The sequence below is a fragment of the Sciurus vulgaris genome (assembly GCF_902686455.1).
Source record: "Sciurus vulgaris genome assembly, chromosome: 1".
Taxonomy (NCBI): Eukaryota; Metazoa; Chordata; class Mammalia; order Rodentia; family Sciuridae; genus Sciurus; species Sciurus vulgaris.
In genome coordinates, this window is record NC_136461.1 from 212,786,891 (window position 1) to 212,814,343 (window position 27,453).

The window sequence follows — 27,453 nt, forward strand, 5'->3', positions numbered from 1 at the left end:
CGGCCTTCCTGGGGAGCACTGAGGCTCCACATGGATTCTGCACCCATAAGCCCTGATGCCACACGGGAAGCAGCAAAGGCAAGGACCTGACTGTGGGGCAGAAGGCGTGCAGCTATCACCACTGCCTGGCCAAGCCTCAGGCAGCAGTCCTGCATCTGTTTTGTTTTGATACTGAGGATGGAACCTGGGGGTGTTTTATCACTGATCTACATCCCCAGCCTGTTTTATTTTATATTGAGACAGGGTTTCACTAAATTGCTGAGGCTGGCCTCAAACTCATGATCCTCCTACCTCAGCCTTTCAAGTGGCTGGGATTACAGGCATGGGCCACCACACCTGGCATACCCCTGCTTCTTGCTGATACCAATGCCAAATGCCTCAGCCCTTCCTTAATCACTGGCCCCTGTTCCTGTGAGTGGGCACTACAGGCAGAGGGGCTTGTGGCTGGGGAGTGCTCTGGGTGCGGGGCTCAGTACCCCGTGTGGCGGAGGCTCTAAGGAACACTTCACACAGACAGGGAAGGAACTAGCTCTGATCCCGAGTGGAGATGTCACTAGTAAGAAAGCAGATGGGAGGAGGAAGAAGGCACAGAATGAGCAGTCTCTTAATTATAGAGACAGTGGGGTCCATTCAGGAAGCTGGGTTGACAAGTGGGCACTGCCATCCTGCACAGGCAGTTTGAAGCCCTTGGTCCCACTGGGCTGAGACCTGTTCTTAGGGCATTCCATCCCTGACCCTTGGAAAGCGTGAAGGCACTGTTTCCTTACTGGCATCTGAGCACCTTGGCCAACACGTGTGGATGCCTGGGTTTGGGCCAATCCCCTCTGAGTGGACCCTGGTAGCCTGGCAACTGCAGTACATCAGAGCAGGTGGATGGTCATGGGGATAGTCAGTTGGACCACCTGGTCAAGGGGGCAGCCAGACCTCTCTGTGGGTTGATAAGGTTCTTATCGGGAGACATGTCCTGCCTGTTTCAGGCAGAAGTCATCCATGGAAGCTCAAAGTCCTGGGTTGAGTCTGATGCAAAGTAGTGTCTGAGCAGTCCTCCTATGCCGCCCAGTGCTGTTCCCTTCGCCCTCTGCAGCTTCAGGTGGGTCCTGCTGTGAGTGTTGAGCAAGAGAGACTTTGTTGTGTCAGTAGGGGTGGGGGTGGGGGTGGGGGGTAGGGTGATTTTGTCTTTTTTCCCAAATTTTCCAAGTTTTCCACAGTGTTCACAATATTACTTTTGTTACTGAAAATACACACACACACACACACACACACACACACACACACACTATCTTCTATAAAAATAGTGCATAATTCAACCATGGTAAGCAATAAAGCTTTCAAAGTATCAAAATTTTAAAGTTTTACAGTTGCAGTAGGGATGTTCCCACAAAGCACCTACATGGGCCTGTGCAACCCCTCAGCCAAGGGAGCCCTAATGGTGTCCCCAAAGGGGTGTTTTAAGGTGAATGCAAAGTTAATGTCAGGGAAGCAGTACCATAATCCATAGTTAAATAAAGCTATAGAGCCTTATTTTCAAAAGCCATGTATCTCCTTATCTATATACATTTGTATAGAAATGATTTGAAATTAAAACCAAAGATTAAAAGGGGTCATCTAGGAGTAGTAGAGTCTCGTGTAATTTTTCCCTTTTCACTCATCTAATTTTTTTCCAAACTTTATAACAGAAAATCTCAAACACACATGAAAACACAGAGACTGGTTGTCACTTGTTCCTGATTACTGATGCAATAAAACATTTCTCTCACATTCGTCAGTCACTTATGTTCCTCATTTGTTAGACGCAAAAGACTTACTGTTAAACTTTTCCTTCTTACTATTGGCAGGAGTTGTGTTTTAAACACTCTTACCTTCTCAGTTATATGTTAAAATAATCTACTATGGGTCTTGTCTTTTTACTGTCTTTATGGCACCTTCGGTCTTTTGATGAAAACAGGTTTTTATTTTTTACTTTCTAAAATTATGTTTGTAGTACTGCTTGACTCTAGGGTGCTTGACCACTGAGCGACATCCCCAGTCCTTTTCACTTTTTTTTTTTTTTTTTTTTTGATAATTTTTCTTTTAAATTTCTTTTTTGGGTGTAGGTGGACACAATACCTTTATTTTATATTTAGGTGGTGCTGAGGATCGAACCCAAGGTGTCACACATGCTAGGTGAGCGCTCTACCACCGAGCCACAGCCCAGCCCATCCTTTTCACTTTTTTTTTTTTTTTTTTTTTTTTTGCGGTACTGGGGATTAAACTCAGGTCCTTGTGCTTGTGAGGTAAGCACTCTACCAGCTGAGCTATCTCCCCAGCCCCCTTTTCACTTTTTATGTTGAGACAGAGTCTCAGCCTTGACTTTGTATTCTCCTGCCCCACCTCCCAAGTTGTGGGATCGCAGGTGTTACCACTACACCCAGCCCTGCGCCATTAGTGACCCTTCTCCTTTTCCCATGAATCTCAGAATTGGTCTGAGATTGGCCTCCATGTGGGATCTGCCCTGAGCTGACTGATTGGTACAGGGAGCACAGACCTCTCTGTGGTGCATGGGTCATCCTGGAGTCCCTCCTGTTCATGAGCTAGGTCTACGGAGCAAGCACTGCAAGTTCTTAGCACACCCCATTGGCCCTGCCACCTGCTGGTGCCTGTTCCAATTTCAGAGGTTCTGCATATAGCCCTGCAGAGCAGGCACTGCTGAGGTTCTGTCTCTGGGCCCCTGTGCTGTCCTGGTCCTATAGTTTAGTCCCTCAGTCTGCACCTCTCTGGTCTGTTCCCACAGCAAAGCATGGATTCTCACCATTCTTGCTGCAGCTCCCTGGCTCCCTTCTTTTTCTGCATTCATAGTCAATGAACAACTCCACAGAGCACCCAGGGTGCCAGCCAAGGCTGCCTGCGCCCCTCCCATGGCACCCAGTGTGAGAGTTAAGCATCCTGGCACCTGGCTTCACAGGTTTGAATGACCCCACTCCCTCTAAAGCCACAATGCAGCTGTGCTGCTCTCAGTCTGGTCCTGTGCCTGCCTATTCCAGTGACCCTCCTTGGAAACCTTCCCCTCAGCCTGCAACACAAATGTGAGTTCTTCTGTAGGGGAAACATGGGATGCTGACATGGGCTCTGTGACCCACCTTCTCTTCTTCCCTCTGCAGCTCAGCACTACATGGAGGGAAGGCTGGGGAGAACTTCAAGTGGCTCCAGCCAGGCCTCTCAAGGATGTTGCTGGCTGTGCCTACCCCAGTGACACACCTCGCTTCTTAAATTTGCATTCTCTGGGGCCCCTACGCAGCCCACTTTAATCAGGAAAGAGAATCCAAGTATTACACAAAGAAAAATGGCCAGAGTCAGTGTGTTTGGGGGGGGGGGAGGGGGGCCCTCCCTAGAGCCTGTACCCCAGAGCCCAGCCAGGCCCTTACTGTTGCATCCCTGACCCCAGGGCAAACCTGACACTCACGTGACCACAGTGGGTCTTCCTTCCTCCCACCCCTCCAGCCCGCAGGCTATCTCCTACACTGCTGAAAACTCAATGGCCCTGCCCACTGCTCGGAATCACCCTGCCTCCCCAACATCTTGGCTGATGGCACCGTCTTGCCTACCTGTGCAGGGTCACATGCATGTCATCCAGCCACCCCTCCTGTGGTCACAGTGTGGGAGATGGAGCTCTCCCTAGAAGCCCATAGCCTACACGGTAGGCCCAGTCCAACCTTGGAAGCCAAGCTCAGTCAGTGCCATCTCAGAGCTTTCCTTGCAGACTTGTGGCTGTGGAGATCCTCGCCCTAGGGCAGAGGGGCAGGGGCTCCAGGCCATGAGCACTGCTCCCTCAACAGGGGGCAGTGGCCAGAAAACTCTCATTGATGTGGATGCTGCTGATGTCCCGGTGACACGAACTCCCTCACAGTGAGTTCACTCCAGGAGCCCAGCACTGCCTGACGTGCAGGCTGCAGGAAGACTCAGAGCCTGCCACAGGGAAGGGCCCATGTAAAAACCACTGAGGGCTTGGGAGTAGCTCAGTCGGTAGAGTGCTTGCCTTGCAAGCACAAGGCCCTAGGTTCAATCCCCAGCAACCGGGGGAAAAAAAAAAAAAACACTGAAAGAACCAGGGAAAGAGTCTACCCCAAGGATGGTATACATGAGACCTGAGGGGGTCCCCAAGAAAGAACACAATGGCTGGTACCTCTACTCGCCTTCACAAGATGCAAATCCAATAAAAATCATAGCCATGCATGCCAAAGGTTGAGCTCACCAAAAGTCAGGCGGTGTCTGGTGCAGTGGCACATGCTTCTAATTCCAGAGACTCAGGAGGCTGAGAGGATTGCAAACTCAATGCCAGCCTGGGCAACTTAACAAGACCCCAGCAACTTAGTAACTTCCCAGAACAGCCAAGAAGCAGCATGGACTACCCACATGTCATGGCCCCTTGAGGTAGAAGGTGCTTGTCACCATCAGGAATCAGGACAGAGATCAGGAAAATGCAGACCCACACAGAAGGGCACTGCAAACACAAGCACAGTCTCACCAAGAGGCCCTAATGCCCATGGTGGCAAGGACCAGGACCATGGCACAGCTGGCCCTGCCCTCAAGCTGAAGACCTGGCAGGAACCCACAGATGTGGCACTCACACTCACAGCAGCAAACACCTGTGACAAGCAGAGGCCACCCAGGCGCTCACATCTAGCGCATCAGCCCACAACACGCCATCAGGGAAATCAGACACAGTGTGAGGCGGGGCTCCCCTTGAGGTCCATAAGCAAACAAAGCTGACAATGATGCTGGCAAGTCCCTGCTGGTGGGGCCAGTCCACAAAGTCAACCAGAGGACAGAGGAACAAGCCTTACCTTCCCACGTCAGAAGCCCTGACCCTCTCCCAGCAGCCGAGAGGAGAGCTTGCATGGCGCAGGGATGGAGGAGCCACAGGAGGCCTGCAAGGCTGTGGCCAGGTTGGGGCAGAGCAGAAGTGCTTGAAAAGTGCATGGAGGCCCACCAGATGACCCCTCCAGGTCAGAGGCAGCAGCCAGCAGGGATGGCGCCCAGGCTGGTGGCAACACCTAAGCCCAGCTGTGTCTTCTGAGCAAAGGGCAGGTCAGCTCACTTGCCTGTGACAGCAACCAGGCTGTACTGTGAGACTCTTGGACACACTCAGTTCTGCAAGCCTCACACCAAAAGACCTCTGAGGGGCACAGTCAATGAAATGGATGGTCCAGGCCCAGAGTCCAGGTTCCTCCCATGAAGGGCCAGGGCTCCTCAGAGAAGTGGCAGATTCCAGGCCTGGGGCAGGGAATACAAAGGGGTTCAGACCCCAGAGGAGGGGTGCATCCCAGGTCACGGGAGCCCCGGTGATCAGAGCCAGGACACAAGACAATGGGAGTGATGCAGGATTTCAAGCAGTGCCAGGGGCCAGGTGGAGGCAGACCTCTCCCCACAGAGGAGTCCCAGGAATGCGCATACAAGGGCCCATCCCCGCTCCTCAGGGAGCCCAAAGCAGTCCCCACGGAGCTGTGGGCTCCCTCTCAGGAGTAGAGAGGGGAGGGGGCCTCACACAGGACCTTGGACAGCACAGCCTCACATCAACACTGGTGACCCCAGTGAAAAGCCTGTTGACAGCTGAGATCTTGACACAGTGGGGTCATCCTCCCGAAGTCATGTACTGCCCCAACTAATTGTGAGGAAAACATCAGACAAATCCAAACTGAGGGACACTCTACAAAATTCCTGGCTAGTCCTCCTCACAACTGTAAAAGGTCATCAAAAACTGGGAAAGTCGAGCTGGGCACAGTGGCCCACCCCTTTAATCCCACTGACTTGGGAGGCTGAGGCAGGAGGATCTCAAGATGGCTGGCCTCAGCAACTAAGTGAGACTCTGTCTCCAAAAAATACCAAAAACCAAAAAACAAACAAATAAATAAATAAATAAAAAAGGGCTGGGGGTATAACTCAGTGGTAGAGAGCCACTGAGTTCAATTCCCAGTATTAAAACAAAAACAAAACGCAGTAAAATCTGAGGAACCATAACAGACCAGCAGAGACCAAGAAGACATATGACAAGAACACGCCAGATGAGATCTGAAGACAGAGGGATATTGGTGAGAATCAGGAATACAGAGTAGAGTGCAGGTTTCAGGCAAAGATGACAGACCAGTGTGGACTGCTGGTCTGCCACACACCCACAGACACGGCTATTGGCACTGGCGCCCCTGGCACTACCTTGGCAAATGCCACTCAACCTAAAACTCCTCAAATAAAAGGATGATTCTTTAAAAGTAAGCAGTATCCACATTTTAAGATGTAATTTTACATCCTGCAGATTACTGTAATGAGGGCTCATTTCACTCCTGGGCAGGGCCACATAGGCTGTGTCTCCTTGCTGTGGGGATGAAGACCAGGAGCAGAGCTGTGGGAGCCTCCCGGGAAGAGCCTCCTCTCCTGACAGGCACCTGCAGCACCTGCAATGCCCCAGGCCAGGTGGGACCAGGGAGCCAGGAGAGCCCACAGGGCTCCTGTCCACTGGAGGCAGGGAGGACCCTGGGAGCAGCAGGCACACTGGGCCAGGATGGCATGCAAATGTGCATGTGATGGCCAGGACTGTGGCTTTGTAGTCCTGCAGCCGCGTCCGCCCCTGTGGCCGGTGACAGAGACATCCAAGACAAACTCAGACCTGCTGATGCCGCTTCTCAGGGTGAATCAAGGACACCAGGTGCATGGGGTGACTGTCGAGCCAGTTCCTCCAAAAGACTCAGGAGGCTGGGAGAGACCCGAGCTGTAGGCAGAGAAGCGTGAGCAGCCCTCGGAGGCCCAGACACACAGAAGCTCCACACATGCGAGGCTCAGAAGTGTCATCTTGCCTCAGAGCCAGGCCCCCAGTGCTGGTTTCCTGGCCGTTGACTGAATTTGCAGCATATCCACCCCCATGTGGCCACCATCCCCAAGGTCCAGACTTACACACTACTTGCTAACCCTTTAGTGCCCAACTGCATAGGGAGGCCACTGTGGACATTTCTCACTGGCCACGCTGCAGAATGCAGAGCAGTGTGAGCTGGGAGTGGGTTTCACTCAAAAGACAGGTTAAAGGCAAAAGATGCCACCAAGGGGCTGGGGATATAGCTCAGTTCCTAGAGTGCCTGCCTGTCAAGCACAAGGCCCTGGGTTCAATCCCCAGCACCGCCAAAAAAAAAAAGTATAAAGAGTGCACATAGACTGACCATCTCCCAGCTGTGACCTTCACACTGAGTAGCCTTCAGTGATTTTTGTAGGTCACTTGAGCTTCTGCCCACGAGTGACCACAAGGCCAACTTTTGCCAATGGCTGAGGCAGAAGCGATCATTTTGCAGAGTCCCAGGGCACAATGAAGGGGTCCCCTTCATCTCCAGGGATACCCGTGAGCTGCCATGACCACGGCCCTGCTGCCCCAGAACTGAGTGCCCAGTGGCATGGGACAATAAGGCTTTGTGCTACTCTCCTAAATCACCCTCAGGTGTGCCCTGCTGTTCTCCACAATGAAAGACACTTACCCCTGGGCTGGTGCTGCTCCAGAGCGAACTCCAGGAGAGTCCTGCACCTGCCACTACTCTGTTGTCCAGCTAGCTCTGCTCACAGTCTCTTCCTCAACCTCCCTGAGCAACTGGCATGGAGGCTGGGCCTGGGGTGTGGCCAGAGGCACACAGTCACAAGCCTCCCCTGCGGACACTGCACCCTGGAAGACACTCACCCCATCCCTGACAGCACAGACGAGGTGGGCAGGGACAATTCTAACCAAACAACACCCAGCAAGACTGCTGGGGCTTCCAAGAAGGTGGACTCACTGATAGGGTGATGTAAAGACAGATGCAGATGTGGCAGAGGCTGCAGTGCCTGCAGCAGAGACCCAAAAAAGTCCCTGCTGCCCAACCCAACTTGGTGACCAGGTCCTCCTGGCTATTTTGAAGGGAGCGAGGTGGAAGCTTCCAGATAGATGGGTGAAGCATTTCCAGGAAAGAAGCCCACAGGGTGGGGGAAGGCAAGGTTTTTGGCAGGACTATGTGGGGTCTGGGGCCAGAACTTGGGAAGCACACCAATGACAGACCAAGGGTGAAAGTGACAAGAACCAGTGCCACAGCCTCCCCAGCCTTGGGATGTGGGCAGGGTGTCCACAAGGTCCTGCCTCACTCTCTGGGGCTGATGCTCTCACTTTTTCTCTCTTACAGAACAAAGCTGGGATACTCCCCAGACAATCTGAGCAGAGAAGTAAAAGCACGTTACTGACATTCTGAGTCTTAAAAGCAGCAACATCAGTTCTCGTTTTTCTTAAAAATGTGAATATGATGCACTAACCCCAACTCAACAGAAAATAGGTTTCACTCCTTTTTAGTGCATGGTACCTCCTGGGGATCGCATCTGGTCAGGACCCTCAGAAAACAGAGGCAGGCAAGGGTGCAGGGAACCCTGGGCCCCAAGGAGCCACTCCCGGACGGGTGTGGGCAGGACCCACAGATTTTCAAGGCAAGGAGCTTCAGAAACAAGAGAGGCACCCAGTCTGGGGAGGCCACAAGAACTCTGGCTGGAGCTGGACCTCAAGGACAGGGAGGGACACGGCTGGTGGCTGTGGCCACATGCAGGCTGGGGTCTGGGACTGTTCATCACTCCTCGTGGACTCGGGAGATAACATCACTATGGGTTGGAGAACAGGCATCCTGTTCTGGGGGCTGGAGTCAGGCTCAGTTGAGTATCTGACCAGTGGGGGCTGCACAGAGCAAGGGCACTGCCACCAGGTGATGACAGACAATCTACGCCAAACTAAGCAGGTGAGGAGAGCCTGACTAGCAGCTGGGGAACGGCCCAAGGAATTTCAGGGCTTCGCCACCTGTGGAGACTGGTATCTGCAGGTAGTGGGAAGTGGCTGAGGTTTGGCAGTCTCCTGCTGCCCTGGTTTGAATGGTGTTTGGGGGAGAGTATTTACAATGAATTGCAAAAAGAAGAAACCATTTGGTGAGGAAGGTGAAAAGTGAGAGAAGCAGCAATCCCTGGGTGGGTGAGGTTGTGGTGACCCTGTTGTCCTACAGGGCAACAGGAGACAGGTCCCTCCTCAGCAATTCCTGGGGTGCTGATGTGAAAGCACCCTTCACGCTGCTCCTGCTCTTGGACATGTCTACTTTCAGACAATGATCTGTCTAAACAAGTATTTCCAGAATGACCACCGTGAGTGCCAAGTACATACCAGGTAAAATTTACCAGGTGAGACAGTCACATTCCCTGTTCTCTGGATTCCAATGATGCAGTATCAAGGTCACTCAACAAGGGCAAGGACAGTCTCAGCAACAGTGCTGCAGCAGGCAGACACCACTTGCAGAAGAGTAAAGGTAGCCCTACCTCAGGCCACACACAAAACAATGCAGACTGAAACAAGGGCTCAATGGAAGCGCTAAATCCAAAAACTAGGAAGAAAGGAGGGGACATTTTCATGACCTCGGGGTTGGTGACAGCTTCTTAGACATAACACCAAAGCACAAGCAGCAAGAGAAGCACCAGATGTGCCAGACTCATCAGAGATGAGCCTGTGCCACAGACCACCACCATCACGTGAATATAGCTGAGCAGCAGGAGTATACAGCTACCATAATCTGTGGCAAGGACTCAAATCCTGAGCATCGAAATCATGTGTGCAGCCAGGTGTGGTGGTGCGCACTTATAGCAACTCAGGAGGCTGAGGAGGGTTACAAGTTCATGGCCAGCCTCAGCAAATTAGCAAGGCCCTGTCTCAAATGAAAAAAAATCAAAAGGGCTAAGGACGTGTCTCAGTAGTAGAGCCTTCCTGGGTTTGATCCCCATTACCAAAATAAACAAACATAACAAAAAAGAACACTTACAATGCAACAATAAAGAGACACATAACCCTTGGGGCTGGGATGTGGCTCTGTGGTAGAAGGCATGCTTGGAGTACGTGAGGCCTCCAGTCCCATCCCAAGTACCAAAAAAAAAAAAAAGTTAGAAAACTGGTAGATGGTCCAAACAGACATTCTCAAAAAAAGATGTACAAATAGCCAAAACACCATCGGCCACTGCCGACCTGCCTGGCCCTGTGCAGCACAACTGGGGACTTGGGGTCCCACTAGCACAGGCCTGGGTGGAAGACAGCTCACTGGGGAACGGCTTCCATCAGGCAGTGGAGCCTGCACGAGACAGAGGTCAACAGAGTCAAAGAGAAGCTGAAGCAGCCCCAGCTCCTCAGAGACTCCCAGGAAATGGTCAGAGGACACTGAGGCCTCAGGTCAGGGAAAGACAGTCTTTCATCATGGTGCTGGGACAGCTGCAACATGTTTGGAAAACAAAGAGCCAGGTCCACACCTCACTCAAGGTTAAACCCAAGTGGATCTGAGACCTAAACACAAAAAAAGGAACTGTGGGGTTGGGGCACAGCTCAGTGTGGAATGCATGCCTCCTTGGGGTTCAACCCCAGGACCCCACACACACAACTGCCAGCACCACCAAACACACTGCAACACAAAGTCTGGACGGAAGGGACTAAAACTCCAGACATGCTGGAAGATGAGACTGGCACGTTTAACTGCACAAGAACTACACTTTCACAAGGTAAAAACACCACGAATGACTAGAAAAGATTCTAGCTTTTTGGACACATTAGTGGAAACATCGGCAATATGAATCACAAAGGGCTCGTATTCTTGGTGCACAGAAGGGAACAAAGACAAATAAAAACTCCACAGAAAAAGGGGGAGAAAAGGACATCTCAGGGTGAAGTGTGACAAATGGTGCATCTCCTCTGGACTGGTCAGTCATGAGATGCTGCCAGCACAGGCCCCAGTCCCAGCCCGGGCCGCCCGTGGGAGGCATGGTGGACAGGTGTCTGCTTGTGGCAGCATCACGCTCCACATCACTCCTCATCAGAAGTTCACCTGAAGATCCAGCTCCAAAAGAGCAACGCTACACAGGCACAGGCTGCTTCTACAGCAGCACCTGTAACTGCACACGACCAGTTGAAAAGTTTCTGGGAAACATACAACATTGGCCTGGGAAGCTGTCAACAATGGAGAATAGTTGTGATGGTGAGAGGCAATGACTTCCAGGAAGCTGCTGAGGACTGTGTGGGGAACACAGAGATGCCTTTTTCTGCTTTTTTCTTTTCTTTTCTTTCTTTCTTTTTCTTTTTTCTTTCTTTTTTTTTTTTTTTTTTGTGGAACCCAGAGGCACTTATACACTGCTGACATCCCCAGCCCTTTTTATTTTTTCATTTTGATACAGAGTCTTGCTAAGTTGATGAGGCTGGCCTCAAACTTGTGATCCTCCTGCCTCAGCCTCTCTTATACAAATGCTGGGATTGCATTTTATAGGAATGAGGGAAAAGTTGGAAACCACACCAGCAGTTCTTCTTACAAACAGAAACCAAGTAGGTAAAAGAGGTCCTGCTGAGTATACCTTACAGATTTTATATGTAACCTTACCTTTCTTATTGAATATTCTATTTAAAAATGAATGAAAATTATGTTTAAAAGGGTCTGGGTCACAAAGAACAGGGAGAGGCTATAGAAATCATGCAGATTAGGAAAGTCTAAAGATATAGAAGCCAGAAGCAAAATCAGCCAAGGAACCCTGCACTGCACATGGTCAGGTAGTGCTGCCAAGGGCAGCAGAGAATTGGCTGGCACAGGGGCCAGTGGCAGGGAAAATCTAAGCCTGTGTCACCACCACATCTGCTCATCATGCCAAGTACCCCAGCTCAAGGAGAGGTTACCTAGGGGACACACACCCAAGGACCAGGGGCCAAGCATTGGACCTGCTCCAGAAGTACTCAGAAAAAGGGATTGAGCGATTAATGATAACAGCAAGTAATACTGGGCCAGGGCAGTGAGTGTTCTCCGGACTGTTCTTATTTTAGTAACTTTTCTATAAGTGTACAATATTTCCAAATAAAAAGCTGAAAATTAGGAAAACAAAAATAAGGAACTATGGCTACTGCATCTACATAGGCCAAGGCCTACAGAAAGGCCTGGGGAGCCATGGCCAGCACAGGGGCTCCCATGTGGGTCATGCGGCCTCTGTAGCAGGCAAGGCAGCAGTGAGTGGCTGTGATGGATAAAGCAGGACTCCCAAAGGCAGGCCCAGCCCAGCACTGGCCAAGCCTGTGAGAAGCTATGTGCAGGTGCCCAGGACCTGGAGAACCAGCATGATCCCCTGGAGTCCTGTACCCACCTCCCAAGAACCCTTCCTTCCCACTCACCTGAGGCTAGGGACACTCAGGTCTGCATGGTGCTTCCTTACCTGGTACTGGATCCTGGGATCCTGGACTCCTGTCCATCAACATGATGACTTCTACATTCGTAGTCCTGGGTCTGGGACATTGCGTCCAGGTCCTGGGCACCGAGATGGACAGATGTCACAGGGTCATCAGGACGCGTCCTCCAGCATCAGATGGGAAGGGGCTGCACTATGAGAGAGAAGCATCTAAGTACCAATGTGGAAAATACTGCATGACGGTAAAACCTACCCCTCAAGGTCAAGTTGGCTCCCAGGGCTGGAATTTCCCTGGCCAGCCAAACCCATGGGAGCTTCCTTGTGCCCAGGCCCTCCTTGGCAATGGGATGACCTCCTGCCAGCTGCCCACTAGAGGGGTTGCAGGATTTGAGGGCACAGGACCATGTAGTCCACCAGGCTCCTGCTGGCACCTGACATCCGAGCCTTCATGTGCTCAGCTGTGGACACAGACACCACCACTTACCTGGCAGTGGGGACAGCAGAACAGACATGTGCAACACACAGCACGGCTCTGCATGGGTGGCACCCAGGACACACCACATGTACTCGCATCACATGGATTTGGTTGTGATGGAGGATGGCATCTCGCTCAGGGCTGTATGCGCCAGGACCCTACACTCACCCAGGCACAAGCAACTCCAGAGCAATGTAAATCTGAATGCTAGAGTGAAATGACTGGCTTTATGGGGTGGGGGAAGTATTAGTATTTGAACCCAGGGGCACCGAGTCACCTCCTCAGACCGGGTCTTACTAAGTGGCCCAGATTGGCCTAGAGCTCTAGGATTCTCCTGCTTCAGCCTCCTAAGCAGCTGGATCATAGGCTATGACACCATGCTGGCTAACGAAAGACTCTTAGAGGACACAGAAAACCTTCTGGCCCTGCAGTGGGCACAGATGGCTAAACCAAACAGGAACCCCATGAACTGGACTGCAATCCAATAGAACAGCTGTTACAAGAAACCCCCGAGTCCATGACTTGGGGTGAGAGAGCACACACACATTCTGACCAAGGACTAAATCCAGAACATACAGAAGTGCCTACAGATGAGCAGGACAAAGGGCAGAGAGGCCAATAAGAAATATGCAGCTCTCCCATTAGGGAGAGGCTAACTGAAAGTGTGTGAGCCACCAAGTGCCAGCCAGATCACTGGAAAGGCAGCCTCTCCTAACCTGAACACACCTGTCCATCTAGACCACAGCTGGGCCTGCTCCATGGAGGCTGCAGAGACCTGTACAGTGCTCAGCGCTTGGGCTGGCCACTGTTACCAGCAGCACTCTGCTGGTCAGTCAAGGTGTCCCCACAGGAGTCCCTCAGAACACACAGCCTGCCATGCCCCCACAGCAGCCATGAGCCTCCCAGGCCTGAGGGACAGGGAAGGGAGCCACACACAACTGAGCACACACCTGATTCCCTTTCAGAAAGTTCAGAACCCAGCACGAACCATTGCCGCCAGAAGTCAGGCAGTGACAGGGGCTGCTGCACTGCTGGCTGGAGGCTGGGCTGCTATGTGGGGCACAGAGCCACGTGCCCTCCCACTTTCCCCTAGGTGTGACCCACAGCAAAAAAGCCTGCAGCAGTGCAGAGTAGGGACATCACTGTGGGCCTCATGGTCTTGCTCCCTGACCACCTGGAGAGGGTAGAGCCAGCCAGGCAACTTACAGCTCCCAACACCCTGTGGAGCAGGGACCCAAGCTAGGTCCACTCAGTCACAGGTGGAGAATCCCTCGCCAGCCTTCTTGAAGCCACACCACTCAACATACCATTCGTTCAAATGTGGAGGACTAGGAATGCTATTTTTAAACATGAAACTCAAGTGTTCCTAATTTCTTCAGAGAAAACAGGGGGACTTGTATGGTTCTTGCATTTTAAGAGAAAAATGGCAGTGTTAGTGAATATCTGAAAAACTGGCAATTATCTGCTACAGCCTGAAGCACTTCAAATCCACCCTTTCCACCTGCACCCTCCTTTCCTCCTTCAAGCCTGGCCCACAGCACTGATAGAAGGCGCCCAGATAACCACTGCCTGCCCCGCTACGTGGGTCCCAGCATCCTCTCCAGACAACTCTCCGGCTGGGGCACCCTGCACTGATGATCCCAAACGCCACAGGCAGTGTCACCCCTCAAACTGTGCCCTTTGCTTTTGAGGGTTTTTTACTTACTTTAGGTCTTTGCATTTCCACATGAATTTCAGGAACAGTTTCTCAATCTGCATCACTGCTGCTGGGTTTGGTTGGGTGGGCAAGCATGCAAGCAGTCTTCTGACCATGCAGGACCTGTCACCCCAGCTAGCAAGGTCTGTTTCCTCCCAGCAATGTTCTGTAGTTTCCACACATACCTAGAAAACGTACTCCTCAGTCAGTCCTGCCTTCTCTCCTTCAAGATGGATTCTTGCTGTGTTGCCCAGGCTGATCTTGAACTCCTGGGCTCAAGAGATCTTCCTGCTTCAGCCTCCTGAATAGCTGGGACAACGGGCACCACACCAGGCCTGGCACACCTGTTTTTCTTTTCCTTTGTGGTGCTGGGAATCTAACACAAGCCTCACACATACTAGGCAAGTTCTCTACCATTGAGTTACCTCCCCAGCCCTCCCATTTTTATGCTAAAAAGTGAAAAACAACTTCCAGTTGTTGGCTGCTAGTACAGAGAGATGTTATTTATTTTTGCACTTCGGTGGTGTACCTGTAACTTGCAAAACTCACCAGTCTAGTTGCTGTTTTGTGGTTTTAATCAGTTTTCTGCATTGATGATCAAGTTGACAGAGAACCAAGACAGTTTCACTTCTTCAAGCCCAGATCCTTCTCCTTGATCCTGTTGTATCACACTAGCGAGAACCTCCAGCAAGATGATGAACGGAACTGGTGAGGGTGAGCACCAGTAGCCTGCTCTGGTACAGGAGAAGCATTCAGTCCTCACTACTGAGAATGTGAGTGTAGCTTCTCCTAAATGCCTTTTGCCAGGTTCAGGGAGCTCCCTTGTGTTCCCAGTTTGTCAAGTTATTTATTAACTTAGGAAAGGCTGGTGGATTTTGTAAAATATTCTTATCTACTGAAATGATCACATGGTATTCCCTTTCTAACTTATTAATACTTGAATTCCACTTATCAGTTTTCTAATGTAAAACCAAGTATACGCTCCTTGGACAAAAACAGTCATGACGCAATTATATTTTTCCTATGTTCTTGAATTCAACTGGAGAAAATTCTGTCAAGAATTTCTACATCTACGGCTGGGGTTGTGGCTGGATGGTAGAGTGCTTGCCTAGCACATGTGAGGCAGGAGGTTCGATCCTCAGCATCACATAAAAGTAAATAAAAGTATTTTGTCCATCTACAACCAAAAAACAAAAGCTTCTGCAACTACATTCACGTGGGAGACTGGTCTTTATGTTTCATTCCTCTCGCCGAGTCTCTGGTTGGTGTCAGGACAGCACTGGCGTGATCAGATGGATGGAGGGGTATCTGTCATGGGTTTCCTTGGGGACCTCTGTGGAGTTGCTGTTTTCGCCTAGGTGTTGGAGAGTGCAGTGAAGCCCCCTAGGCATGCAGTGTTCTGTGCGCAGGCTTCTGGCCAGGAACTAGACGTGCCCAACACTCGCAGGGCTGAGCTGTGCTTGTGCCCCGTCTCCAGGGAGCTGCAGGGCGCATGTCCTCCAGGAGCCTGGCCCTCGCAGGCCAGGTAGCATGGAGTGGCTGTGCCTTCCTCTGCCACTTCACAATCAGCCTTCCACTGGGATGCTGTGTCTGTCCTTCCCCACGTTTTCTTACTACCCCGAAACTGTCTGGCTAGAACCTTCTCAATTTTATTGATCTCAAAAAGATTGCTTTTAGCTTTAATATTTTGTCTATATTTCTGCTTTAATTTCCACTTTGATCTTCATTTCCTTTCCCCTGCTTCTTTTGGATTTAATTTATTCACCTTTTCCTAGTTTCTTAAGGTGGAAGTAGAATTCAATGTTTTACACCCTTTAAAAAAAAAAAAAAAAATCCAGAGCTGGGTGCAGTGGAGCATGCCTGTAATCCCAGCGGCTTGGGAGGCTGAAACAGGAGGATCCGAGTTCAGAGCCAGCCTCAGCAAAAATGCAGTGCTAAGCAAATCAGTGAAACCCTGTCTCTAAATAAACCACAAAATAGGGTTGAGGACGCGGCTCAGTGGTCCAGTGCCCCTGAGTTCAATCCCACCACACCCCTCAAAAAAAAAAAAAAATCCAGTTTAGGTGTTCAGTCTTAAAATCTTCCTCTGCTCCAGCTTTCAGGATGCCTTACTAGTTTTGATAATCTGTATTTTCATTTTCATCTGGTTCGGAAAACTCTGACTCGTGAATTACACAGAAGTGTATCAACCAATAATTGCCAACTTTCCAGATACTTTTATTGGTTTTTAATTTAATTTCATTTTTTGGTCAGAAACTTATCTTAAATGATTTGGATTTGTTAAGTTTATTAAGACACTTTATGGCCCAGAAAAAGTCTATTTTGGTACTCACTGAAAGTGCATTTTGACAATATCCACCCTCTTTCCCATACGTGTGCACTGGACAAGCGCGTTGCTGGGTGGAAACCACCGTAAAGCCAATTAGGTCACACTGGCTGACAGCTGCCAAGAGGATCCTCTCTGGTTCTTCTACCACTGCTGGGTATTCTGAGTCCCTCCGATAGAACTGTGGGCTTGTTTCTCCTTGCAGTTCTGCTGGGTTTTGCGTCACACGTTTGTATCTCTGCTAACCCCTTTATTGTTATGAAATATCTTCATCCTGGTAGTTTTCTTGACTCTGAAATCAGTATATTGGATGCTGCTGCAGCCATTTCAACACACTATCCACCAGAACTATAAGCATGTACCTTTTATCCTTTTCTCACTTTAGCCCACTTATGTCTTGAAGGAGGCTCACTGTAGCCAGCACACACCTGAGTACTGATCTGCACACCATCTGACAGGCTGCTGTACTCCAGTGAGGAGCCAGCTACACTGGGGCCTGGACGCGCCCAACACCATGCTGCTAGTCCTCTGCTCTTCTCATCCTGCCTTCCTGTGGATTGCCATGTGGTTCAACTTTATCCCCATGGTTGACTTAGCAGGAATTCATTAGTAAATAACCTTGGGTTTATAGTTCTCATACCCATCATGGTCTTCAAGTGAAAGAATATCACTTCAAATACATGAGTCTTGGACATTTTTTCCCCCCTTTGGTCCTGTAATCTCTAGCTACACATTAAACACCCCTCATTCTGCCACAGTGCTACTCATTATAAGCAAAGCATTCTGCATTCACCCTGCGGTCACCACCTATGCCCTCTGCTCCTGTGTGCACAACCCACCTCCACTTGGTCTCCTCTTGAGCCTGAGTTTTCCTGCTCTGCAAGTGTGCTAGTGCCTCAATCCACCTTCACTCAGGAAGCCTGTGCATGGCAGTGGGCTTTTCTTTGGGGCTTTAGACACCAGTCTTTTCATGACTTATTTCTGACAGAAAGGCATCGCTGCCACGGTTTTCTCTATTGGCCATCTGATGTCTTCTCTGCCTGTTTTCAAGCCATTTCTGTGAACGGTTCTGAACAACTCAGTCCAGATTCTCTGTGTTTCTTCTGCATTTCAGTGTTGACACATTGGATCTGGGTTCCAGGTCTCCATCAAGCTTGGTGCTTTGTGCCTCCTCCTGAGCTCCTGCATGCAGCAGGCTCTGGACACCAGGGCAGCTCGGGGATGCTCGTTGTTTTCCAAGTACCTGCTTCGCGTGGACACATCTTCAGGCTTGCTCCTCTTCCCTTCTGCAATGGCTATTCTACCACTGACCCCACTAGGGTAATCCATGTTTGGATATTCTGGGTTTGGCTCTAGTTTCATCTGGATACCTTCTGTGTCTGTATGTGAGGTATCTAGCCTTTTCTCCAGAGGATCTTGTCCAAACTATGACATCCATGTCAGTTTTGATTTGACTCTTCACTACAGCATGGGTCTATTTTCCTGTTTCAATATAACAGTTTGGGGTTCAAAGAGGGTAAAACTACTTGTCTCCCTGGACAGTTTTCTTTTTGCAAGGAAGATTAATCTGTTCTTCCCCCTTTCTTGCTTGTAGGGTTATTCATGTCAACTTGCACTCATGGATACTCATTTCACACTCTGGGTTGTACTCCAGGGTGACTTGGGGGTTCTGCTCCAAGTGCTAGCTTGTTGGCTGGGAGCTCTTGTAGCTATTGGGGTCCCTTCACAAACTACTGTCATTGTGGTGTTGTGTTCACTTTAGCTCTTCCTGACTTTCTGCCTCTGCAAGATGTTCCAGGCTCATCTTGAATACTTCCTGAACCCTATCATTTCAGTCATTTCTCCAAGGACTGCTGGCTCCCTTTATTGAGGGATGGTATTAGAGCCAACATCTGATCTCTAGGTATGTTTGTTCCAAGGGTTGTTGCTTCTAGACCCTCTCAGCTGACACTGGAGCCATGTTTGTGTATGCTAACTTGAGTGTATGTACATATCCAGGATATTTCGACATGCACCCACCTGTAGCTACATAATGCCACACATGAATTCATACTGGTGTCTCCAACTCTGACCCATCACCACCCAAACCAATCTAATCTCCTCCCCTTGCAGGCTGACCCCACCTCGTGAACCAATTCAGCCTCCTCTGTTTGGAGGTTGACCCTACTCCCCAGGGAATCTTTACCAACTTAAGTTTAATACTTACATACAGTTTATTTTGCCAGGACATTTTTCTCACATTTATAATCATTATTGCTGCTTTATAGCTTACTGCACTGATAAAAAATGTTCAGAATGATGGTGAATCAAAATAATAAGCATTGTTTTGTTTCCAACTTTAGTCAAAATGATTAAAGCCTAGTCTTTTAATTTCTCTTCATTTTAATCACTTTAGACATTTACTAATGCCTAGCTTTGAAAATTAAGGGCAGCAAACTTTCACTTCCATTTGTCTCTAAACACAATTTGTTTTAAATTTATGTTATCAGTGTCTTAAATCATCACATTCTCTTCTGTAACCACAGTTTTCAGGTGTTCTGCCTCAACATTCAGAGTTTGCTGTCCTCACACACTGGGCTTTGATAAGGTTTTCCACACAGCTCTGCAGGCCCCATGCTTCATGTCTTCCCGACACATCATACACTCATGGCAACGTGACTCCATGAGAATTCTGGGATGACAATTTTTTCTCCCCCTTTCAGAACCACATGGCTTTCTTTGCTCTGCTGCCTTCTGGAACAGATTGATGCTGTGAACCAGATGGCTGGGTTTGTATGAAGAACACTTCCCAAGCGCTCAGGAATGCTGGTCTTTTTGTTTGTACTGGTTATTAAACCCAGGGGTATGCTGCTACTAAGCTGCATCCTCAGCTCTTTTTTTATTTTGGGACAGGTCTTGCTAAGTTGCCCAAGCTGGCCTCAAACTTACAATCCCCCTGCCTCAGCCTTCAATATGCACTCAGCTTCCTTCACCCAAAGGGCTCCCTCTATGATGTCCCCTCACACTGCTGGGTGCTACAGTCCCCCTGCTGGCCCTTCTGCTTCCATTCCCTTCCCCAACAGCTTGGCCCTGTGGGGGTGAGTATCCATCATGGCCTGCTAGTGGTGCGGCCTCGTGCTGTGATGGTTTTACTGTCCACCCTTCCCAGTTCTGCAGCTCACTGTTCTGGAACTATCTTCTCCCAACTCATGTGGTTTAAATTTTATACCTCTTTGCTATACAGTGAAGTTTTGTTTCCTGAGCTGCAACTCTGATTTTCTTCAGCTGTGCTCTTTCCCTTGACTCTTCCCCTCCTGCCAGTGTCCACATGAGGGTGCTGAGGGCTCTGGATCATCACTCTTCTTTCATTCTTCCTTTATTTTGTGGTGTTAGGCAGGGAGCCCAGGGCCTTGCACATGCTAGGCAAGTGCTCTCCCACTGAGCTGCACCATAGCCCCAATACCTTTAAATAAGGAAAGGCAGTGCCCTCAAATTGGGCATCATTCCAGACTGCTCCTCTACCAAATTTTCTTACTGGTCTCAGCACACGCTCTGGTGTGGGGACAGGAGCCGCAGCAGTTGACTGGGCCCTACATTGTGCAGGGCCCTCAGGAGGTTCAGGCCTCTCCATGCTCTGAATGATGCTTTAGAGGGCAGGTTGTGCGAGACCCCAAACCTGCTAAGTAGCACTCTGACCCCACAAGAAGCTTCTTCCCCAGTGGGTCAGGTGAAGCCCAAGAAGGCATTGGGGCCCTGCTATGGCCTCTGTCCCTGTCTTGCCTCCTTTGGGTGGGCCATCCCTTAGCTGGACACTTGGGGGAAGCAGTCACACCCCAGGGCCCAAGCTCACCAGGCAGGGACTGTGGGTCTGCTGAAGTGCTCAGTGGAGTCGGGTCAGAAGAGGTCTCTTCTTGGCCCATATACCAGGGGCCCAGATCTAAGGAACTGCCAAGATGGGTACTTCGTGGCAGTTGGAGACACCCCCCCCACTTTCCCCCTTCAGCATTCCACCCTGTTTTATTTGCTTGTTTTTGTTTTGGGACCAGGCATTGAACCCAGGGGGAGCTTAACCACTGAGGCATAACCCCAGCCCTTTTTATTTCATTATTTGAGACAGGGTCTCTCGAAGTTGCTGAGGCTGGCTTTGAACTTGTGATCCTCCTGCCTCAGCCTCCTGAGCCTCTGGGATCACAGGTGAGCACCATGGTACCCATCCCATTCCACCCTGTTGGGAGTCTGGACCTTGCTGAGAACACAGGTGGAGCACCTGGGCCTGCCTCCCTTACCAGATGCCCAGCCTACACCATACAGCTGCACCTGCACACAGACCCATCTTCTACACAGATGCTCACCAGCATTGTCCTTTGCAATCCTTCCTGCTCAGCGTGAGTCTGATCCTGAGACCCCTCGTTTGCCATGGATGCTCTTCCCCAGCTGGCTGGTCTCCTTGACTGCAGCTGCTTTTGAACCGCTGTGGATGAGATCTTGTTTCTTGCTCTTCATTTTGTGTTTGTTTCAGTGAGTTTCAAGGAGGAATTAGGATGAACAAGTCTTTGCTCAGCCAGCATTTCCAGAAGGTCTAAGTCCATTCTTAAGATTGTCAGTAAGCAGCTTTCCAAGTCCTGCACAATGAGCTGGTTCACATCCTGAAAGACTGACTGTGCAAAGGGCACAATGGCCCATTCTCTCAGCCCTGAGCCTGCAACTGATTCAGTGCAGTGTAGGCTTGGAGAGCAGCTGGGCACTCCTGGTGTCCACTGCCTTGGGAGGTTGCTTTCCCCAGACCCTTTGGAGGGCCACACTGTATCTAACTCTGGGATCCAGCAGGCTGGCAAGCTGTGAGATCAACACTGTAGGTAAGGACCAGCTTTGAAAATGCTTCTGGGGAAGGAGAAAGGGAAAGTCCCACCTCGGGAGATGCCTCACTACAGCGTGTGAAGAGTTCTGACTGTGGTGTCACTGCCTCAATACCAGCTGAGTCTATGGGCTCGGCCAGCAAATTTAAGTCCTAGAGATGGGCAGCAGGACACAGAGCTGCCTTGTGGCACAGCCCTTCCTGCTCCTAGGTGCCAAAGGCAGAACAGAGGTCTGGCCTGGGACCAGGACATGGCACCAGAGAAGACCCAGGTCCAACAAAGGAGAGAGCAACACGCAGCACCACATGGAACAGGCGGTGCTCTTGCTAAGTCTCCTCACAAGCAACTATTTAAAAACCTTCCAAAGATCAGTAAGTGCTCAGTGAGTCAACACTACTTTGGAACATATGTTGATTTTAAGACAATTTTCAATAGAATGGAATGTTTCAATCTTTATTAGGGGCTACATTTCTCAAAATATCCTGTGCCCTGCACCTGGCTCCCTCTCACCTGCCCTCTAGGGAACTTCTCGCCTGCCTGTCTGGGTGCAGATGCTCAGGGTGAACCTCGCCGCACTCCTCCTCCCACCTGGCTGTGGCCCCTATACTGGGGGACCTTCTTGTCACAAGGTGTGATGTGAAAATATCAGAGTAGGGCCAGTGCTCAATCCCTAGTACCATGGGGGGGAAAAATGGGACTCTACTTCAGTTACTGATGTGGACCCTGCACTTGGCCTGTTTTCAGTCTATGCTGGGAGAGGGAAAAGGTTATAGTGCACCCACGGGAAGTGCCCCTGATATCCTGAAGGATCTCCACCAAAAGGCTCCACCCTAACCCAGCCTCTTAAGGAATGTCACCCTAAGTGTTACCAGGGGTGCACCTCAGCACAGCACAGGCTGACATACTCTGTTGATGTCCAAGCTGTCTTCAGCACAAGCTAAGTTCTCCCTGGGCCTAGCTACTCAGTGGGTCAGCCTGAGCAAGGTCAGACAGCATCTCCTGCTGTTGACACTACCTGAAGACTGGCCTACTGCTTCAACAGAGACAGGAGCAGCAGAGACAGGGCATGCAGTAGTCCTACAGCACAGGAGCTGGTTTCCTGTAGGAGGAGACGGGCACTTGCTTAGAGGTGCCAGAACTTGACACTGTGGTGCCTAGGATGTCCTAGGTCCCACTGCCCAGCATGCTCTGTCCTGCACTGGACTGAGGAGGCCCTAAGCTTGCTAGCACTGGGTTCCTCAGAATGTGCTATTGCCGCCAAGGTAGGCAGGGACCCTGCTACCTAGCTCCTTGAGGGGTGCCTGGCACACAGTAGTGGCAACATACAGGTTCCAAAGACCCACATTAGTGTGACAGAAGCTGCCCTTTGATGGCATCTGCAAGTCGTGCGCAACTGTACAGGGCATGGTCCTAGAGCAGGCCCTTTGGTCCTCACCTGGAAGGTGAGCAAAAAGAACAGCCAGAGCAACGTCAACACCATTGGCAGAAGCAAGGCTGGGGATGTAGCTCAGTGGCAGACTGCTTACCCAGCATGCACAAGGCCCTATATTCAATTCCCGGCGCTGGAAAAGAAAGAAAGGAAAAAAAAAAAAAAAAGAAAAAGAAAAAGAAAAAGAAAAGAAGACAGAGGGCAGCCCGTCCCAGGAGGTATAGAGCAGGTCCAGCCACTGACCACAGTGCACAGTAAGGTTTCAGACACACAAGGAACAGGACAGAAGCCACCCACACAGCAGCACCAGGCTCTCCTGCCATCCCCCAGAGCTGCTCCTCGCCCCACTCCTTGGTGCAGCTAAGCTCTGGTCATGAGTGGGCGAGAAGATTCTTGATTCCAACCTCCTACACAGAGTTCCGGAACAGAGGACGCTCTGTGCTGGCCCCTGATGGGGTGTGTTTGGAGAATGAGCCCCCAGAAACAGGAATCTGCTTCTGGAGCTGGCAGCACCCTCAAGCAGACCAGGCCTCTAGCCCACCTCTCCCAACCCTGTCTAGGGCTGGTGGGCCACACGTGAACATGGCATGTGTGTGCACACGTACGTAGGCATGAGACTGCGGCACGGTGTGAGGAGCCTGCCATCGATGTGCTGTGCCTCTTGCCCCAACCCTTGGTCCAGGCTGCTCCCAGGCTGCCCTGGCACTTCCTATACCTGCACCATTCTCCCAAACACCGATTCCTACATGTAGACACGTGCTGGATTTAGTGGGGATTGTCGGGACAGGAAAGGATCCCTGGCCTTGACCAGCAGGAATCCCTGTGACTTCAATCACTGGCGTGGCCCTCATGCCCTACGCTGGGCTGAAAAGTAAAAGGCTAAGACCATCTTTATGGCACTTCCCATTTTCCAGGGGAAGACCTGGGAAACTAACAGCGCCTGAGAATGCCAGGGACAGGAGCCACACTGAGGAAGCTGGGATCACTACCCGGCACCCTCAAGGCCTCCTCTGTAGAGGTGCAGTTACGGGAGGAGCTGGCTGCCCAGAGCCCCACTGGTTTGTCCTTCCATGCTGCCCTGGCTCCCACCACAATATGCCTCTGTGGCAAAACTGGTACCTTCTTCCTGTGTTCAGGTAGCATCCCAGGTGGCATCTGCACATCCTCTGAACTGTCCATGCAGCCAAGGACGGCCACATCCAGAGATCTTCCTAGTGAGCCTCTCCACATGCTGCAACAGAAACCTACAAGTGTCCCCTATGACCCCCCAGGCTTGCAGTCAAGTTTCTCAGATGCAATGTTCTCCAATTCCCAGGAGCAGGAAGACTCATGCAGCCCTCCCAAGGGAGGACAGTTGGAGAAAAGCACTAGGGAAAGAGACCAGAGTGAGGATGCCAAAGTCAGCCAGAAACAGGAAAGAAAAGCCCCCTGTGGGCATGAGTCACACAGTAAGCTTTCAGCCACAGGTCCCCACGGCTAGAGGCTCTGGGCGCACATGACCAACCAGGGCCTGAGAGCTCCTTTCTAGTTTTCACAAAGGATAAAACAACCACCATTTTAGGCGAAACCACAGCAGGGCAAGTTCAGCAGGTGGCCGTGTGTGTGTGTGTGTGTGTGTGTGTGTGTGTGTGTGTGTGTGTGTGTGTGTGTGTGTGTGTGTGTGTGTGTGTCAGACGTCCTGAGTGAGGACAAGTTCATCAGGAAGACTGAAAGGAAACATATCACACAACGTTAAGGGCCAGCGTGAAGATAATCAACTCCATGGGAGAAATAAAAGGAAGAAACATTTATCCAACAGAACGCAGGGAAAAAAGATGAGGTCATGGATGAGAGAAAACGTAGAGAAGATGGCAACCCCTATGCCACGGCTGCCCCTCATCAGGGTCTGCTGCCTGGTATGGGGCCAGGGAGGCTGCTGCCCCTGGGGACGCTCTTCACGTTACCTGACAGCAGTCCCACAACACTGCTGGTGACCTTGAGAAGCATGTTCTTTCCAGAGACCCACCTGTCAGAAGCCTTCTTCTCTGAAGACTTCAGGCCACCCCAAGGTTAAACCCCAATAAGAAGCAGAGTTGAGGAGACTTCCAGAGCTGCCAGCATTCTGCAACTACCAACAGGGAGGAACGAGAAAGAGCTGTGCCCAGGGATGGTCCTCCAGGAGAGAAGTCAGCCCTGGATGGGAGTCATGTTCCAAAGTCAGACTGGAAGTCCAAGTTTTTGTAGAAAACACTTGCCTTCTGTCAGAATGATGACCCACATGGCCTCAACCCACCCTCTGATGATGAGCACTGCTCTGATGATGAGGCAGGAGAGAGGGCCTGAAGACAGAGACAGGAGAAAGAAAAAGGGAAGGAGACTTGGTAGGCCCTACAAGCCCACGACGACTGACTTCACAGACTGGTATTTTCCTCCAGGCCTGTCACTCCCAAATTCCTGAGAAATCTACGAACCTTAGCGTTACTGTAAATTCACTCACTTATAAAAACTGCCTATTGTGTGGTTTTTTTTTTTAGTTGTAGATGGACACAATACCTTTATTCATTTATTTTTATGTGGTACTGAAGTTTGAACCTAGTGCTTCACACATGCTAGGCGAGTACTCTATGACTGAGCTACAGCCCCAGGCCCAGCCCCAAAACTGCCTATTTTGAGTAAAGCTTAAGTGCACCGTTAGTCTACAAAACATATATGTTCAAAGGACGTGCATTTTAAGGACCTACAGTGTAGGCACACTCCACCATCTAGATGATGACTGTGTCATCCTCAAGATCCTAGAGAGGGCTGGGGATACAGCTCAGTTGGTAGAGTGCTCACCTCACAAGCACAAGGCCCTGGGTTTAATCCCCAACATCACCCCCCAAAAAAAAAAAAGATCTAGAGAGCATGACTCACCGCAGTGTCTGTGATCCACAAGCAGGAGCTGCCATGCTGCCCTCAAAGCTCCCTGAAAAGAGGAGCCTGAGGCCTGAAAGTGGGTGACCCTCCCTGGTGCCCACGCCCCCTTGCTGAGTGTGTACAGGTCCCACTGCTTTTTTTCACTGAACTCTGATGTGCCCGAAATTATTTTCCGGAACAAAAGTCAGGAGCTCACCCAGGCCAAGCTGAGGTCCCTTTCCCCTCCCCTTCTTTGGAACCTCCTTGGATGGGCCTCCAGCCACATAGAAAATCCACTGATGAATTACCAAGAATGTTCAGAATCCAAGCGGGCAAAGACTAAGGAAAACAGGAACCTGGAGAAAGGGAGGAACCAGAGTGGTATGGCCTCTGAGGGTCCTGACCAGCAGCTGACCTTGAGCTGTGTTTATAGCTTGCAAGAAAGCAGGGGAGAAAACAAATCCACATAGAGGAACCCTCTGCAGCCAGACCCCAGAGGGTCTATCGTGGGTTGGAAGGAGAGCCACCATCCCCCGCTCAGGACTCCTGAGAGTCAGGTGATGGCTGGAGCTGAGACAGAGGCAGGACCTGCTGTGCTACGGACACAGCCAGACGTAGGACTGTAAGGCCTCAGGTGTTTGGGGAGGGCAAAAAACGTAGATGAATTTTAGATTTTGATAAATGGGTTCTACATGTTAAAATATCTAGTGTAACCACACTGGAAATGAGTGAGTAAATTCTAATACACAGCAGAGATAAAATTAACAAGAAATAATTGAGAGGCCAAGAAAGGAAAGTGAGCTGTCCCCAAAGAACAGGACAGAACAAAGTAAGATAGCAGAAATAAATTCAAACGCAGTAGCACAATCATAGTAAATGTAATGGACCAGTGGTCTGGTGAAGACAGAGGCTGTCGGGCCAGACCTTCAGAGACCCAGGTGCAGTCGTGTGCTGCACAAGCCCAGAACAGCAGCCCCACAGGTCATCCCAGGGGGCTGCAGTTGTCTGCCTCGTCCAGGAATCTTGATGTCTGCGTGACAAGACACATCACAGCTAACTTCTCAGAATGCCCCCCTTAAGTGATGCACGACTTTGTGTTCTTAGAGGAGACACATCTAATCATAGGGCATGAACTGGGCCTGTAATCCCATCCCAGCCGTTCAGGAGGCTGAGGCAGGAGGATCACTAGTCCAAAACCAGCCTCATCAATTTAGCAAGGCCCTGGGCAACTTAATAAGATCCTGTCTCAAAATAAAAGTGGCAGAGTGCCCCTGGTTCTATTCCCAGCACCAAAAATAAACAAACAAAAATTTAAAGATAACAACATATAACAGCATGAAATTTAGAAAACCAAGAGTGGAACTGCTGTGTGGCTCTTATCAGTGCTGACAGGCTTCAGCGACGGAGTGGACAGGGGCCTCTGGACCTGGTGCACAGTTTCACAGCACAAAAGGCAACGAGGACAGAGGAGGAGACATAGGAGAGTTAACATGTGCCACAGGAGACAACATACCCAGCCAGTCTTTATCTGGCAGGCGTACAGAATACTACACCAAAGGCAGGAAACACTGATTCCTTCAGTTGCCCATGGGGCATTTCTGAAACTGTGAAACT

The 27,453-nt window shown here is 50.4% G+C and overlaps 1 protein-coding gene across 7 annotated transcripts in view; it reads right to left on the reverse strand.

Moving 5' to 3' along the window:
- The window catches only part of ARHGAP39 (Rho GTPase activating protein 39), a 91,935-nt gene that overhangs the window by 25,661 nt on the left and 38,821 nt on the right, over positions 1-27,453 (reverse strand). For 2 of the 7 annotated variants that reach the window (XM_079153244.1, XM_079153242.1), the window contains exons 1-2: positions 14,385-15,057; positions 12,232-12,397 (exon numbers count right to left, since the gene is read on the reverse strand). In XM_079153244.1, the coding sequence (XP_079009370.1) occupies positions 12,232-12,311 (80 nt within the window). In that variant the 5' untranslated portion in view covers positions 12,312-12,397; positions 14,385-15,057. Of the gene's footprint in view, positions 1-7,490; positions 7,583-12,231; positions 12,398-14,384; positions 15,058-27,453 lie in introns of those variants that run through there. The other 5 variants (XM_079153239.1, XM_079153241.1, XM_079153238.1 and 2 more) reach the window with 4 other exon arrangements.